Here is an 18,105-nt window from a genome sequence, read left to right on the forward strand (position 1 = left end):
AGCAGGACATGTGGAGACCATCTCATCCTAAAAGGTCCAGTAGCCTGAGAATTAAAAGCTGTCATGCTAAGGAATGCTGTAAACACAAGGCTGTTTTTTTAGACTAGGCCAGGTACCTGGTTTCTCTCAGAGCTATATTGGTTTGTGCACCTAACCTTAAGTACTGTTAATAGGTTTAGTCTCCTGACTGGAGCTGCTGAAGTTACACTGGTTCCCATTGTGAGACGAAGTCATTGGGAAATGAAGGTTGTCACAATTTTTGCAGCTGTGGTATGGAGCTATGGTGAGGGTTGCTAAACAGGTTTCAAACCCGTGGAAGAGTTTCCTCTGCCTACACAGATGGGATTCCCAAGTCGTGGCTTAGCTAGCTATTTGTGTTGGAACAGTACAAAGTGATATGAAGACAGTAAGGGACTTGCTGCTTTTGTTTCTAATGATGCATGTTAGTAACAGAAACTGGTGCTTATCTCATTTAATCAAGTTGCCTTTTCCCTCAGAAAAGAAGCCAAACAGTTCTTGTGGGGGCCTATTCTATCTCCCTTGCAACAAAAGCAAAAAATAATACTGGGTTTTGCCTATTTAATTACTGTTTGAATCTTCAAGAGTGTTTTCTATTAGAGAAAATGTAGCAAAGTGTTATTATGATGTGTAATCCCTTGTTTTGGAATAGGATATGTTAGGTATATTGATTTGGTGATCCTAAACTAACAGTGTTGCAAATGAAAATCCATAGAGCAAATAAATGGAAGTTTCACACAGGTAAGGATTTTCATGCTCTTATCAATAGTAAACAACCTAAGAGCAATAAATTTTCTGTTAGCTTGTAACTAACACATCTTAAGTTACTTTACTTTCCTTTTTACATGTCAACTTTAGGGATATTTTAGATTGAGCCCTAATCCTTCTCCAAATAAACCCTATTCACTTTCTTTTCTTGTTCTTAATCACGGGGTTAACAAATAAATTAATATGTACGTCTCTCCTCCTTCCTCCTTTCTGTATGCAGTGATGATTCTGGTGAAAGGCTTGGTTAATGAACTTAATGCTGCACCTTGATAAATGACAAGTCTCATACTCATGGACGATTTCTAGCAACTGTAGGCATGTGACTATTGTACTATAAGAGGAGTCGTGGTTAGACTGGTGTCCATAAAAAAATTGTCCCTCAGATTATGTATGCCATCATCAGTTGCTGCATTTGCCAGCTCCATACGCATGGCTCACGTTTAGCTTATTTTACTCCCTGTACTGCTGGATGTGTTATTAAAAACATTTGGCATTTTTAGGGTTCACTGTCTTTTTCCTAATCTACAAAACTAAATATGTTAATGTACAGTTTTTGTACCTACCTCAGGGTACCACTTGTATCCACAAAAATTTGCAAGGCAAGTTGAAGGGGTATGGAGGATGCAAAAGGCAGCTTGTATACAACAAGACTGTCTACACTGAATCCAAAAGAGTTTGTGAGAAAGATCTTAAAGTTAGATTCCCTGTACAGATTTCATTTTCAAGTGGGCAGAAGAAGCAGTGTGGTGGTGTTTGCTCTGAGCTGCTGCATATTCAAGAAGTGGGCTCCTTTTGAGAATTTAATTTCCTCCAGAGCTATTTTTGGAGATAAGGGCTTTTGCACAAGGTCCTAACCACTGATTAGGACAGGACTAGTGACAGGTAAACTTTTGGAGATAGAATTCACTTTTTGTGGTAGGAAAGTCAGACTGCCCACCTGTGGAAGGGTGCTTCCTTCTCTAACCAGAATTTCACTCAATTATTTTTATTCGCACCATTCTACCTTTAAAAGTATTTACTGTTTAAACAATACAGAATAATTTTATCTGGCTACTGCTTCAGTTCTGCATATTATTTAAGTTGGTATTGTATTTTAAGGGTCTTCCCCAAGCCTACACTAGGTGTTAAGAAAATAATTTTATGGTATCTGTAATTCCTAATCACTTTACAGTGTTAAAGTAACAGCACTTCAACGTAAGAGCTCTAGAATATATTCCTTACAGGAATATGTATTTTATCTGGACTTACAATATAGTGAGAAGTCCTAATTTTCCTGAAAATTGACTATAAAAATTAAGGTTATATCCAGATTTTTATGATCTATCAAGTTCATACAGTTCTAGATGTCAAAAAAAAAAAGCAATTGTACTTCTCTGTAAGCAGAAGCCTAGTTGTCTCAAATGAGATGTTTGATGTAACTTGGTCTTATCTTTACTGAAGGAGTTTAAGTTCAGTAGACTGGTATGTAAAAAAGTGTGAATTTTTACTTGTACCTTTTACTTAATGGATATGTATTACTTTACTAAGAATATTGGTTCTCTCTCCCTCTTTCTTCTACATGAGAAAATTTCTACTCAGGATGCAAATTAACTAAAACTTACAGTTGCATGGAAAACTCCGAAAAAATTGTAGTGCAATGAATCCAATTCCCATGTATTCATCCTGCCATATTTCAGAGTTTCTGCTTTTAGCTTCATGCAGTGTATGATATTCAACAAAAATGAACTGACATTTTTCATCTTGTCAAGCTCTCATGTTGTCTCTGACTTCAGATCATTGGTCTCAGTATCCCAGCATTGGGGTAGCCAGGCAGCAATCTGCTTACCTGGCTGGCAGCTGTCATCTGTGTGCATCTCACACCTTGCTCAGGAGTAGGGACTGGATAATTTCTGTCTCTTTTTTGATTTCTGTCATTTCCCTCACCTGTTCTTGTGGCTGTCCTGCTGCAGAACAGGCTACCTCTTCTGAGTTGTCTTCCTACATCACCTCAAGAGGATCTTCTTCTTCCTTCCCTAACTGTGTCAACCTCCACTTCCATAGTTTCCCCTTGACTGTTATGGTTAGGGTTGTGTCTCTGATTTAGCTGCAGCATCCATTTGTTTGTCCTTACATCCAGAGGTCCTCTTGCCCCTTCCAGGGCATGGGACACAGGCCTGGTGGGCGTATGCCAGGACCCAACACAAGACCAAAAGTCTCTGTCTTCGGTGTAAGCAAGACATCCTTCCAGTGGTGTGCCGGTTCACCAGGATTCCTTGCCTGTTTGGGTGTAAACTCCCATGCCATCAGAGGTGAATACTGCTCTAGGCAGCTGCCCAAATTCTCCCACATACCTTGCTACCCAGGAATTTGTTCCCTCAGAACACTTTCCTGTGTGTCGTCTCCAAGTGATTGGTTACTGGAGGTCCCACAGAGACTGGAGCTTGGATGACTGGATTCAGAGTCTGAGGATGGTCAGGTAGACTACAGGTGCAAGTGGACCACCACTGATGGAAGAAGGAAGGTGTCCAGTATCTGAGGGCATTAGCAGGGGTGGGGGTAGTCTACAGCAACCTAGACAACAATGAGGTCCCCAAGAATCTGGGTGATGTCCATTGTACATGGGCTTTGTGGCACAGTTCAGTATCCACCAGTGTGCCATGGCAGTGATGGACTGGCCAGGTATCAAGGCATTACCTGTGGAGAAACTGTCCCACCAACTCCAGCAATTCAGAGAGAATCTCTCTTCTTCTGCTACCCTGTGGGCTTGAATCATGACTGTGCCTAGTGACCCACCAGGTTCAGTGACTTGAGAAGAGCTTTTCTTCCTCTTTGCCCAACAGACAGGGTCTCACCTATTCAAGATGCTGAAGTAGGTAACAGTGTCTTAAGTATAGGTGATGCTGTGTTGCCACTTGTTTTTAGAGGCCCGGGGTGGTGTTTTGAGTGGTGACAGGGTGCAGGCAACATCTGGAGTCATCTGCTGCTTTTTGTCCGCCACAGGAAGCACATAGCACTTGCCTTGGTGGCAGGTTTGCTGCAGTAGTGTGATTTAATGGATCTGCTGGGCCTCCTCATTGATAGTCCAGACACCATCTTCTTTTCCAGGGAGGCTTTAGTCACTTGGCTGACTTGATGATGTCACATTTCACTTTCATGAGTGTGATGGCTTCAATTGTCAGATCCACCCCTTGATCAAAAGCCCATCTGTGTCTTGCATCTCTCCCTGCAGACATGTTTCATGGGTCCATTGAGCTGGAAATAGCTCATCTTTTCATCCCAGCCCAGGTCCACCTGAGCTGCTTCATTTCTGGCAGCCTGATCTTTCATTGTTTAGATGTTTTTTGGTGGTGCAGCTCTTGGATGTGTGTCTACATGATGTGCATGCACATCATGATGTGCATATACATGTTACATTTTTAGTTGTTGCTATTTTAGTCTGCTTCATCTTCACTCAAGCAAATGTGCTGAATAGGTTTCTGAAGACACTGGCAATGGAAGAGAAGTGGGAAAGCTCATGGCCTAATTTGTATCTTCCATAAGTATAAAAAGATAATCTGAGTGGAAAACTGAACTCAAAAGAGTTCAACTTTCAGCTTTCAAAAAGTCTTGACAAATATTTCTTAATGGATGCAAAGTAGTTGTGCAAACTATTTTGAAGTGAGGTGAGTACCACATCTAAAATAGTTGTGTTTAAAAAAGTGTGTGTGTGTGTATGCATGTGTACAAATATATTTAAATCTTCTGCTCCTAAAAGATGATCTTATTTTGCAGTTGAAACTACTGCTATGCTGCGTGGCAAAAAACAAGTTACAGGTATGTTGGGGTTCTGTGGGATTTTGCCCCATTGTTCTTCTATTTTAGAAAGTGTGTAGGAAGATGGCCGCTGCTGTTACTTTGTAATTCATGGAGATAGTTAAGCATGTGCAAACATTTGCAAATTAATTTTTTGTATCATCCTTGTGGCTTATTAGCTAATTTTGTGGTGCAAATAGCATCAGTAGTTTTCCAGAGAAAATGAAAATAAAGTCTCTCAGATGATTCTGATTCTCCCTTCATTACAGAAATTGTATTTATCCTTTGGAAAGAAGCTATTGCTAGTTTTCGGTAAGGCAAGCAAAATAGTCTTACTAGAGCAAGGAATTAATTAGTGATTAGCATTTCAGAAACTCCTTGTCTACGATTTTTAATTTAAAAAATCTAGTTTTCTTCAGGGACTTTTGGTATATCTGATTTAAGTCTTCTGCAGCAGTAGAAAAGGCCTTACAGTATAATTAGTGTATTGTAAGCAACATTATAGGATGACTTTTGACCTTTGAGAGGTGTTGAAATAACTTAAGTATACTTTTTGAATAGTGCTTCATGTTTGCATCCAGCTGTTCTTTAAATTTTGTTTCTATGATAACTGTGGCCTGTAACTTGATATGTCTCTGACAGTATCAAAAACCACTCAGTGACTGAAAGGGCCAAATTTAAAGTTGCTATGTGAATGAGATATCAAATTTCCTAAATTATTTTTGATCAAAATACTGACTGTAACAATATCAAAAATCTAATACCTAGTGGTTGCTATATAAACAGTTGGCTGGTTCCTGTTGAAATCAGAGGTTCAAACTTGAAATGAATTAGGGGTTTTTTAATCGCTGCTTTTTGCAGGATAGAAAAGAAAATACATACGAATGGGATAAATTTTAAGTGGCAAGTATCACTGTTATTGCAAAAAGTCTGAGAAGAGCTCTTCATACCCAGCTAGAGCCATCTTGTGTATGCTTGATTCCCATTCCCACAATTAGCAAGGCGCTCAGGATAAGCATGTAGCTTTCAGGCTAGTGTGGCACATATCTTGGGTCAATAATTTTTGGTTTCTTAGCATTATACTGTTCAAACTGTCCAGAATTTCTCGAAAAAAAAATTTCTTGCACTGAATTCTATTTGAGTGCATAAAAATTGTAATTTTTTTTTTTTAACCAGAGGTTGCTATATCTGCCTTTTTTGGCAACCTGGAAGTGTTGTTCTGAAAGAGCAGGTGTTGCCCTCTTCTGGTGAATGCAGTGAACTTCTGATAATATAAGAAAAGCCTGCTGAGGATGATCGTGTATGTGTCTAGAACTTCATAATGGGTTTGTTTGTTTGTTTTTTTAACCTGAAACAGAATTTACAGATTCAGAAGAATCAGCTGCAACAACAGTTTCTGGTAAGAAAGTCAGGACTTTACTGATTTCTGCAATGTTTTTTATTTCCTTTTATGTAAATCTGCTTTTATCTGTGGTAATGCAGGAACGTTGTAATGTAACAGAGTTCCAACACTAAAATGTTTTCATTTAAAATTAATTGTTTCACTCTACATTGTAATGAAATACCTTACCTTATAGGATCACTCATGGCTTGTGGCTGTGGTACTTGGGGGTGAAGTTAGGTGCAAGTTGCTTGATCAGGAGCCTTTTGTTGAGTTATCTGAACAGTGAAGAGTTTGCTGAGATGGCAGAGGAGGAAAACTGTAATGAGAGCTCCTTTGCATCTCCTCCCACCCTGGCAGATGTTATTTCATGCAGTAGATTACACTACACACATGCGTGCATACACACAAGGCTCTAAAAACTTCTGGAACTGGAGATGATAAGCATCATCTATGAAAGCATTTTTAAAAAATTCAGAATGAGACACACCAAAATAAGCTGTGTGAAAGCCAGTTGCTTTCTTGCTTAATGTATACTGACATAGAGTGTTCTGGATAAAAGACACAAAAGATCTTGTTGTTTTGCAGATGTAGTCACTCTTTGGGAATGGTTCATCTTTAACAACTGCATCACATTCAGTATTTGTGTAGTATATGCAAGGCCAAGAAGATGAAACCAGCATTACTTTTCACTCTGATTGCTCATATTTTGGCTGCTTGTTAGTTGCCTTGGAAAATTCTTCTTCTGTTGTGAATCTGCTCTGGCCCATTTAAAAAAAGTTACTAAGTTGTCATATTGAAGTGATATAAAGTGGTCTTCTAACCACTTTCTATTCTTGTGTTGACACCTAAAATATTCTTACTAAGCACAGATATTTGTCTATTGTCTTAATTTTGCTGAAAAGAACTTTGCATCATTACTCTATTTTATTTATATATGTTTACTGACAAAAATAGCTTTTTTGGAGAGACAGTTTGCCAAACCCAGTGTGTCATGTCTGCTTATGAATGCTGTGAGTTCCTGCAGGAAAAGGTCCTTGAGGTTAAGCAGTTATTGCAATTGGATATGCAAAATTTATCTGCATCTTCTGAAAGAATGAAACCAGTAAAAGGAGGACATTTGATTCCAAGCTGGTTGTATTCAGATACTCAGATTTTTGAAATAATGTGAACATTATTTCAATTATTAGTATTGAATAACGTGAACACTCTTAACAAGCTTTGAAGTTGTTCTTAAAATGAAATTTAGGTAAATAATATTCAGTTTATGTTCAGCATTTTGCAGGCTTGATCTTTTTTCTCAAAAATTCATAGAGGTAGGATACTTTATTAATACAATTTTTACTTTTATCTTTTTTTCCCTAGAATTCTCTATTGTTATTTTTATCACATATCCAATTAATTTTTCAGGCAAGATGTTCTTACTGTTTCTCTTATTTAGATTTTGTTGGATTTAGACTTTTAGGATTTTTTATGTTTTATTTTTATGGGTTTTACTGTTACGAATTTTTCTATTTCAGATATGTCTTCAGAGGAAACTACACAAAGTACAGGTGAGAATTTGCACGAAGAGAGCAAGGTTTCAAGGGAGATGTTTGTTGCATTTGTGTTTGTTGCTTTTTTGTTGGGTTTTTTAGTAATTGGGGTTCGTTTATTCCAAATTATTTTCATACATGATCTTAAAATTTGTATTTATCTGCAGTCTGTATTTTAAGTCTGTATGGTTAGGGCTCCGAGGTGCACTTAACTGACCTGTAAACCTTTCTTTTTCATTCAAAATATTGTATTGCTTACCAAAACTCAAACAGGGCAGATGTATTTTTAGCACGTATATAGGGGGTTTTGTATATCTATATGAAATGTTTTCTATGCTTTCCGATAACTATTTAAGTTATTTAACGGAACTAAAATGTACACCCCGTTCCTTAAATACATGACACTTACATGATACATGTTCTTGCAAAGAGTTGCCAGGTTGTATCAGGGAAGACTCAATCAGAAGAACTTGCTACCCCTTCCTTTCCTGATTTTGCCATTTGAAAAAAGGAGTAGGTTTATTCCACATCAGTACAGATTCCTCCATGCCTGTATAGGAGCTGGACATCCTGCTATTCTTCGTTGTTAATTGAAAAACACATTTGTAGAACAAGATTGATCTTACACTGGATTGCTCATGTAGAATAGGATAAATGGGAACCACTGTAAAAGCACCCCTTTCTCCTCTGAACAGTAGGGAGCCAGGAGTTGCTGGCTCAGATGGGGATATAAACATTGGATGGATCTTACTCCAGTTGCTGGTTTTGCATTTCCCACACTGAAAGTAACTTCATTTTCTTGTAAATTGTCATGTATTTACACTTTTCCTGGAAACACAGAGTCTGAAATAGAAATAATTTTTGTGACGTGTGTTGTGTAGAGGGATTCCTTGTGGAATATAGGATACCCCAGGAGGGCTTGGGCATCCCAGGGCTGTTGCAGAAGTACCCCTGACGGGGCCTCAGGCTGAAGATAGGCTTGCTAGGTACCTGCCAGCCAGCAGCCTTGAACAGCCTTGGGAAAAGGGACACACTGGTCAGCTCCCCCGCTGCTTAGAGGCTTTCTCATGGGAAAGGGGCATGAACTTGGGGAAAAAGTATAACTTGGTGTAACGGGATAATAAAACTGGAGCACAATGCTCAAATCGTATCGGTGTTCGTATCGTGACTCTGGCTGGATTCCCCTGCTCACGGGACCCCCCTCTGCTACAGTGTTTTATAGTTTTTTGAAGTTAAAAAGTGAAAACTTTAGACTTTCTTTTTATTTTTTTTAACAGAAGCACTTACAACCACTGATTATTACTCCACCATAACACCAGGTAGGTTTCATCCATCACCACTGATATGTTTTTGTGCTTCAAACACAAAACATCAAGTTTTAAGTTTTTAGGATCACAGAATCATAAAATTTGCAAAAGACCTCTAAGATCATCAAGTCCAACCATCAACTTTATTTTACTCTAAACTGCTGTCTGAAAAACTGGGGTTTTTTCTAATAATTTGAATATTACCACCAGCTTACAGTCTGTACCTTCTGATGGCTTATTTATTGATGGTGATAAAATTGATGAAGCATCAAACTTTTACAGTCACATGTTTGTACCACAGAGAAAGTGGAAAAAAAAATTCCCTTCTCATTTGGTACTAACTAATGATAACAGCAGAAAAAATAGGATTTAGTTTTTTTCCATTAATGGGGGCCAATCCATCTGCTTAAGTAAGGAAAGTCATGCTGCCACTTTGTTTTAATGAACAAGTGTAGGAGTTTTGTCTTGGATGCAAATATGCTTTATTTTTATATTATACAACAGAGCCATCTGTTTACAGTACCCTAATTTAGTATCAGTGTTATTTCTCAGCAGTGTAGGTAGTATTAAAAATATAGCAAATATGGAGCAGCCAAAAGCTTGCTGTAACTAAAGGAAGGCATGCTCTACTAGATGAGTGTACATGGTTGCTGTCATCATAGTTTGAATTCCATCAGGTAGAGCAGTTTTAGCTTCATGCTATCATATGGAGCCATAGTAGGATCCTCAGAAGCAGATAATGTGCTGCCTAGTGGTTGAATTCTGTGATATTTGAAGAGCTTATTAATTATATGCTAATTTCTATTTAAATTTTTTAAAAAGAAAAAAAATGAAGACCACTTGCATGTAAGTCTTCTGTCAAAACTGTTGCAGAAAATTATTCAAAATTATTAATCAAAGGCAGCATGAATACTTCTGAATACTAAGTCTTGGAAAATGTCATGGTAAGAGCTATATAGAGGTGAAGCCTAGACAGTATGTCAAATACTTCCACAAGATAAAGACATTTACATTTCAAACACTGGAATGATTGTAAATACATGTGTTAATATTGGATTTATGTTTAACTTTTTTACTCAGTGGTTGTTTGGTTTTTTTCCCGAAAAATCTATAGCAGGAGAAACCATTGTATGCAACGTAACACGTACCTGTAATTATTCAGGTTAGTGGTTTTCTTTTCCCATTTTTTTTATAAAAATCTTGTCCAACTATTTTATACTCTGAGTAATGAAGCAACATTTAGTTGCCATGTAAAAGCTAGGTCTGTAATAAATTTCCTTGTAAATTTAGAGAGATTTTATATGAATTCTAAAAATATTAAACGGGGGAAGGTTAAGTAGTGTTGAGACTATTGTACTTTTGATCTTTGGTTTCTCATCAAAGGCACACAATTGCAGATAACAATTACAAAAAAACCCCAAGAAACAAGTATGCTATGGAGTTCTATTAATAGTAACACACAGTGCAGTTTTTCTGTTTTGGGAATAGATTAACTAGAAGGAATTTAGGGACAGCCATCAAAATTAAATATATAGAAAATAATGGAGCTATTGGGTGAGTTTGTTTGTTGAAATAGGTGATAAGATGGAAGAACAATTGCACACTAGATAAGCTAGTGAAAGTATTCTTATTTCCCTCGTATCAAAACACAAGACAGTAAAATCTTCAATTCTCAAAAAATTTTGCATCCTGTGTTTTAGCATTGGTTTTCCTAACTTTTTTTACTTTTGCTTTTAGTGTTCTATGTGGGCAAGGTAAAGCTTCGGGCAAGTGAAGAAAATAATGCATCACTAAATGTAGAAATAGTAAGTATTCTTTCTTTTAAAACTTTATTGTGAGGAAGGTTGAAATGAGTTTTTTTGTCTACACTTAAAATACTGATACCATAACATGATTCTTACTGTGTTTGCAGTACAAGATACTGTTTGCAGTGGATGCAACAGCTCTGTTTTAAAAGCTGCTTTGCAGCTAGATTTTAAAATTCCAGCTAAGTTAACTTCCTACAGTAAGGACCTGTATTCTCTGCATGGCCACTGAAAGGAGGGGGAAGCTCTGGGTAATCTCAAGAATTTACCTTTAGGCACACGGGATCTTCCTTTGGAGTTTAATTCAGGCACTTGCCTTTAGAAGATGAGCATCATTAGATGGCAACTATTTGGGCATAATTAAAGTTGGATTATATCCTGGAATAATTCATGTTGAGACTCTCATAAATAGTTCTATTTTTTTGTGTTTATTGTCAATTATGCTTTTGCATGATCATTCTATGTTCTTTGGTTTGTGGTTACTGAGTTATTAATTTTGCAATAGGGTTATCTGACATGAGTGTGTCCATTTTTACAACAGAAGAGAGTTTTGAGAGGACAGTGTCATGCACAGCAAGGACCATATAGATGATTCAGTATCAAGATAATACTATGAGGACAACAATGCTTAATTTTTACAGATGGAAACTGAGGGAAGGAAAAAAGGACCTTGTATCTTTATCCTACACATCCTTGTTAGTCCTCAGTCTGAGATTTCACATGCCAGTCCCTGGAAGCATGAGAGTAGTCAACAACATATGCATGGAGAGCTACTGCACAGCTGCACATGGAGCATCGAGTTTGGGCGGGGATATGCCCCACCTCAACATTATGTTGTGTTTCACTGGTGATAATGCCTACTGAGACTGTCCTAGCGTGGTAACGTTATGCCTACAGCTTCTGGAAAAACTGGTTTCCATGTCTTGAAACTCTTGCTTTTTAGAAGAGTATTTCTTAGGGGAAGTCAATACCACATATGTTAGATGATGTTTTGCCTCATGGCACTTGCTGCTTGCACGAAATGTAAAAATAACCTGTAATGCTGGCAACCAGAAGAGCATAAGAATGCATATATAGAAAGGGCCCTTAGATAAACCTCAGTGCATCCCCAGACACTAATGCTAGATCATACTTATTTAGCTCAGTTCTGCCATGTCTTTCGTGCAGTTCTTGACTTCTCACTGGCAGTATTCTGTCATCTGTTACTTACGTCTGTTATGGAGCGTGTCTCATTGTTGCACTTAGAGTTAAAAAATTCATTCAGTGTCTGGTCTAAGCTGTCTTTGTTGCAAACTAAGCCAAATTCCTCTTTTTCCAACATACGACATGGTGAGTTCACTGTCCTCTTGCCCCTATCTTTCACAAATCAGATTTTGGGATTTGGTCTATACTAGATCAACAGTTCCTTCCATAAGTTGTGACAACAATGTCATGGTAAATATTTGTTGCAGGGTATTCATGAGAAAATGTGCTTCTTATCTTTGTAATTTCAGCCTATTAAAATGTGTGAAATGAACAATTTTCTTTTAAGACTAAAAATTACTGGCTGTACTTAGCCGTGGGATCTTTTTTCTAACAGATTAATAACATAACCACCCACACTCAAGTCAGAAAATTAATTGAAATTCCAGCACATGCCCCACAAGAACTGAGGTAAGTAATTCTGAATAAGGATTGACATCTTTGTTATATTTGAAAAAGATGAAGTGAGACCTTCCGTGTGTTGAGCAGATTTTGTGTTGTTCCTGCACATTAAAAATTTCACAAGTTGTATGTTCTTGCTCCTTAACATAAGGTTAATATTTTTTAGAATACTCTTAGTTAGTTTATGTACCACTGGAGTTTCTTTTAAAAAATGGTACACCAAATGTTTGTTATAATTTAAGGATTCCAGTCTATCTGGTAGGAAATTAAGAAGAGAACTTTCCTAGCTGCATGTTCTCCAATAAACATTCTTGAAGTCATAGCTATGACTTTATTTTGGTGAGTTTTTTCTTTCCCTCTCTTTATAAGAAGAGGTTTGAATGAGTGAATATTTCCCAAACTTGTCCTGAAAATCACAAAGATGTGATTTTTCAGGACAAATCTTGTTTGTGGAAGAAATGCTTTTTTTTTACTCGTTCTATTTCTGTGGCTTTGAATATAAATTTAGAATTCTATTCTAAGTAATGCTTGTCAAAATGCAGCATTAAGATTTATCTTTTGTTCTTTTAAATAACATTTACAGTGGGTTGATGTTCAAATGTGATGACAGAGGCTTAAATTTAGTTTGTGTAGTGACTAATAAAAGTCAGCTCTTCAAATGTTTAATGCTTTGAAATGTGGTTTTACAGTATTAGAACTGGCCTGACTTCAAAAAAATCACTGATTAACTGGAAATTTTTTTTTGTCTGTAATTGTTTTTTTTTATTAAATTGTTGTAATTGTTTTTAGAAACATAACTAAAAATCCTCCCTAACAGTAACCTTTCATTTTAAAGCATTTCAGAGTTCAACAAAACCTTGCGAGCAGTAAGTGAGGTAAGATTACCAATTGTTGTTACTGTTTGGAAAACTTTTTTTCAACTTACTTATGAAAACGCATCATTCCTGATTTCTCCTTATAAACCAATTTTTTTCTATTTTTGTTTGTCATTACAGTCCTCTGTTATGGAATGCAGTGCAGAAAACCAGAGGTTTGTTTCTAAATTTTTAAAGATCAAATATTTAAAAGCTCATATATTGTCTTGTGATCTGTGAAGTATGCATGGCTCTGTAACAGAAGAAAAAGACAAACTTTCTAGGAAGTTCAGGAGTTCAAGAAACAGGCTGGAGAAATATATATATAGGTTAACAAATTCTGATTTCATTATTCTCCTGGCATTCGTGATGTTGAAAAAACCGTTTAGAGTTTGTTGGTTTCATTTAACCCAAATGTATTTGATGTACTTCTCATCAGTCTTCTGCTGAAGCACAGGCTTTCCTGTCGTATTTCTTCTGCATCTTGCTATTAGCTGAGTCACATAACTGAGAGCACCAGAATTACAGAACTTGTGAATGCAGTGCAATCTTTATGAGGGGTTTGCTTGAGACTTCCCAAGTTGCTGTTCTTCAGCTTGAGCAACCAACCATCCTTGGAGTAGGGAAGCCTGAGGAAATAACCAGTTCAGAGTCTGGAAACCATGGGTTATCAGAATGGCAAAGCCGTTACGGAGAGGTGATCCTGGAAGCCCTGAAACAAAAATAAAATCTCTCAGTTTAATTGCTACTCACCATTAAATTGTCCTTTAAAATTATCAGCTTGGAAACACTGTATTCTAAAACAAAATGTGAAACTTTATTTCCCCAAATACTTGAATCTGGACTTTATCTTCCTAGATTAGGGTGAAAGAAAAGTCCAAAACACTCAAATAATAGAGACAGAAAGTATTCAGATCACACCCTCATGTCATGTACTGGCAGTTGCTAGGGTAGTCTTTTCATTATTATGTGCTGGAAGGAAGCCTTTTCATTCATCTCTGTGTTTGCATTTTCTGAACATGAAGAATTTTTACTGGAGCTTCACTAGTTTGGGCAGGGCTTCAAGTTGTCGAACTGTAGTCGTAAAGGTGGAGTTACATGGTTGAATGAGTCACTGAATTTCTCTCTAAAGTCAAGAAAGAATGCTGTCTTCCCCAGGTGGTGGAAGTTTCATAAACACCGGCATATTTACACTAGCAGTGGAGATTACATTATTATCTTTACAAAATTATCAACTCTTTAATGGCCAACATTGATTAGGGAGGACCCCATTTAAGAATCGCCATAGTAGAGGTAAGGGACAAGTGCCACAAACTGATGTATTATGCTTCTAATTAGCCTGGAATAGGGGTTTATGTGCATTAAAAATATGCCCAAATCTGATAGAGCCTAGGAAAAATGTGCTTTCACACTTAGCATTTGTGCTAGTGTGCTTTCACTTAGCATTTGATGTTCGTTTCATGTGTTGTAAAGAGGAGGCAGCTCTGTTTCTTGAGCCTTAAGCTTTTTTCTTCTTATTATAGTACACACTGCAATTTCATAATGAAGCTGGCTGAGAGAAAGAATATAAGCAGTTTAACAGACAAAGCAAAAATAAGCCAACTTGGTAAGTTGTGCTTTAAACACAATCTCATCACAATTTAATGTCTTTACATGTGGTCTTCAAGTAGCTAAAAAGACAAGGTAGTTACTTACTTTTAGATCAAAATATTTTCTGTTTTGAGCAATATAAATACATAAAAATGCAGCCTTCTGATTTTTGGGGGTGTGTGTGATAGAAATAACTTACAAAAATATTTTGGTATAAAATACTGGGTTTAATAGAGCGCACTTTGAAAGGATTAGGTGTAAAATAAGCTGAGAACATGTCTTGCTGAAATGACAATCTGAATTGAAGGGATTGTTAAGTAGCCAAATTTTCTTAGTGATGTTGTGACAGGATGGAGTAGTGGCTCATACCATTTGTCTCTGTTTCAAAAGTGTTGCTTTTTGGTTTGTTTAAAATTTAAAAAAAAAGAGAACTCTGAACTTGTCAGGCATTGAACAAAAATCTAGGGGTATGACAATATTCTGACTGGTCAAGAGTTCTTTTGTTTTGCAAAACTAATTTCATAACAAACTTCAAAATAAATTATGTTGTTTAAAGACCTAATACACATGGTTAAATATTCTACTTAATGATGTTAGCAGTTGTTATGCTTAAGGATAATGGTTCTTTGTCATCTCAGATCAATGCTGCTGTTCATCACTGAAGTATTGTTCCTTGACTGCTGAAGAATTACAGATGTAGTAAGTATAAATACAAAATTTGACTTGCTAATTTCCTAAATTTTCTAATACTTTGCTAGAGTAAACTTCCATGCTTTAGTGTAATAGGCAGAAAGGACTCCACAAGAAAAAGCTGACCAGCATTTTCCAGTGTAGCTCACTTCTGTTTCCTCCCTTTTTCCCTTTTTCCCTTCCCTCCCTTCTTATCCCTTTGTTTTTTTCACTTTTTTCCCTGATGCATCTAGCTTTTGTGTTCAACAACAGCTCACCTTCAGAACAGGCAGCAAAGACAGTAGCAGTATTTATTTATGGACTTGCTAGTTAACAACTACAGCAAAATAGAATGTAAGAACCCTCTAAATATTAGAGCATGAAACATCCAATCTGATTGGTTTTAAAATACACATTATTAGTATTATGTCCATATAATTCATATATATTCCTCTATTATAATTCATTTTCTTTAAAGTAGAAACAATGCTAAATTTAACATGGATTTTTTTAACCTTTTTTTCTTTTACAGTACTATACAAGTGCCACCTCATTCCATATGGGTTCCTTCCCCTCATTCTCTTTCTCTCCCTAAAAAGACTTTCCTCAAATCTAATTCTTTTATTCCCCCCACTATACTTTCTGCTAAACAAAGCCCCACAGTTAGACCACTGATCCCACCATTTACAGAAATTTATTTTTCTGGAACTCTCTCCACACCTCCCCTTACAAACCCTTTCTCTGAAACTTCTATGTCTTCCACCAGTGTTACCACTACACGTTCCTCTTCTGAATCTCCTACTCCACCTACCATGCCAACTGTTTCTTCCATAACTTCCAGTAAATCCATCACTGTTCCCACAGCTGCAACAGAATCTGTCACTAGTGGTGCCTTCTCAATTAAATCTGATGCTGTACACCTTAACAAAACTTTTACAATACTTTCTCCTTCTGTAGGTTTCACTAAACATTCTGCACTTTCTTCTTCTGAGCCCCACAAACTTCCAATTATAAATCGCCACTTTGAGGCTATAACCAAATCTGTTGCACAAATTCCTCCTGCTACAACCCAACTTATATCTGGTAGCAAAAATGTTAGTACGGTACCTATTGTTCCCCTTACTCCTTTCACAATATCTTTGACCCCTACTGTTAGTCCTGTCAACCATTCTGTCTCAGCTTCTCGTCCTCATTCTACTGCTGATGGCCGTGGGACCCCAGGTAAATATGACAAATAAATAATTCTTTGTTTTGAATGCCATATTCTGGATTTGCTTTGAAACTTCATTAAACAACATTATATATATGAGAGGTGACCTTGCAATTATTGTGAATTCCTTTGGGTGGGGGTGTTGATCTGCTGAAGGGTAAGAAGACTCTACAGAGGGATCTGGACAGGCTGGATCGATGAGCCAAGGCCAGTTGTATGAGAGGCTCAACGAGGCCAAGTGCAGGGTCCTGCACGTGGGTCACAGAAACCCTGGGAAGCAGTCCAGGCTTGGGGAATAGTGTCTGGAAAGCTGCCCGAAGGAAAAGGACCTGGTAGTTCTGGCTGACAGTGGCTGAACATGAGCCAGCGGTGCCCAGGTGGCCAAGAAGGCCAGTGGCACCTAGCCTGGATTAGCAATAGTGTGGCCAGCAGGATCAGGACAGCGATTGTCCCTCTGTACTGGGCACTGGTGATGCCGCACCTCCAATCCCATGTCCATTTCTGGACCCCTCACTACAAGAAAGACATTGAGGTGCTGGAGTGTATCCAGAGAAGGGCAATGGAGCTGGGGAAGGGTCTGGAGAAGAGGAGACTCAGGGATGACCTTATCACTCTGTACAACTCCCTGAAAGGAGATTGTAGCCAGGTGAGGGTCGGCCTCTTCTCCCAGGCAACCAGTGACAGGATAGGAGTGCCCAGGGGAGGTTCAGGTTGGACATCAGGAAGAATTCAGGAAGAATTTCTTCACTGAAAGGGTTGTTAAACATTGGAATGGGCTGCCCAGGGGTGTGGTGGAGTCCCCATCTCTGGGGATGTTCAAGAAACGACTGGACATGGCACTCAGTGCTCTGGTCTAGTTCACAAGGTGATGTTCAGTCAAAGGCTGGACTCAATGATCTTGGAGGTCTTTTCCAATCTTAATGATTCTGTGATTCTGTTCTATGTGAAAACCCTGAGACAACTCTCATTTGATGTGCATGTATTTTAAAATACATTCTGATGCCTTTGGCTGTGGTAATACCTCACCCTACACACTGGTTTATAACTGTCATAGGGAGGTACTGTGCTAAGTTCCCAATAGAACAAATGCTTTTTGGACAGAAAAAAAATAAGTCAGAGAGAAAGGCAGATTTTTTTTTTTAAACTATTCTAATATTTAAAATACCGCAAAATAATGTTGGATCGTCCTTAAAATATTATTACTGATGGGAAATATTGTTACTGGCTATGTATTTTCATATGAAGATTGTACACATCTTTATAAGCTTCTTTTCAAATTTCTGACACTCTCAGAAATTCAGTGGCTAAAAATTCAAAATAATAGGTTATTTAATATATTAATGGTCTGATGTGAGGAACTTTGAAATCAATAAAATGTGAAATTAATGTTGGCAATTTGAAACCTTGCCTTATGTTTTCATGAGATTTAAATTACTGCTCGCTGCAAAGTAGCTGATAGGGAGGAATTATATAACTCGTTGAGAAACCTTACAAGTAGTTATATGGTTTTTTGATCAACAGAACTGTTTAATTTTTCTGCTTTTCCAAGCTTA

At 37.4% G+C, this 18,105-nt stretch overlaps 1 protein-coding gene across 4 annotated transcripts in view; it reads left to right on the top strand.

Annotated features, from left to right (window-relative positions):
- ADGRG2 (adhesion G protein-coupled receptor G2) overlaps positions 1–18,105 on the top strand; it is a 59,329-nt gene that overhangs the window by 25,120 nt on the left and 16,104 nt on the right. For 3 of the 4 annotated variants that reach the window (XM_017728454.1, XM_017728456.1, XM_017728457.1), the window contains 12 exons: positions 4,537–4,578; positions 5,915–5,956; positions 7,459–7,491; positions 8,751–8,792; positions 9,895–9,942; positions 10,518–10,585; positions 12,165–12,238; positions 13,065–13,104; positions 13,225–13,259; positions 14,607–14,689; positions 15,312–15,372; positions 15,875–16,563. In XM_017728454.1, the coding sequence (XP_017583943.1) occupies positions 4,537–4,578; positions 5,915–5,956; positions 7,459–7,491; positions 8,751–8,792; positions 9,895–9,942; positions 10,518–10,585; positions 12,165–12,238; positions 13,065–13,104; positions 13,225–13,259; positions 14,607–14,689; positions 15,312–15,372; positions 15,875–16,563 (1,257 nt within the window). The remainder of the gene's footprint in view (positions 1–4,536; positions 4,579–5,914; positions 5,957–7,458; positions 7,492–8,750; positions 8,793–9,894; positions 9,943–10,517; positions 10,586–12,164; positions 12,239–13,064; positions 13,105–13,224; positions 13,260–14,606; positions 14,690–15,311; positions 15,373–15,874; positions 16,564–18,105) is intronic. The other variant, XM_017728455.1, reaches the window with a different exon arrangement.

The sequence above is a fragment of the Corvus brachyrhynchos genome, unplaced genomic scaffold, assembly GCF_000691975.1.
Source record: "Corvus brachyrhynchos isolate BGI_N302 unplaced genomic scaffold, ASM69197v1 scaffold11, whole genome shotgun sequence".
Classification (NCBI taxonomy): Eukaryota; Metazoa; Chordata; class Aves; order Passeriformes; family Corvidae; genus Corvus; species Corvus brachyrhynchos.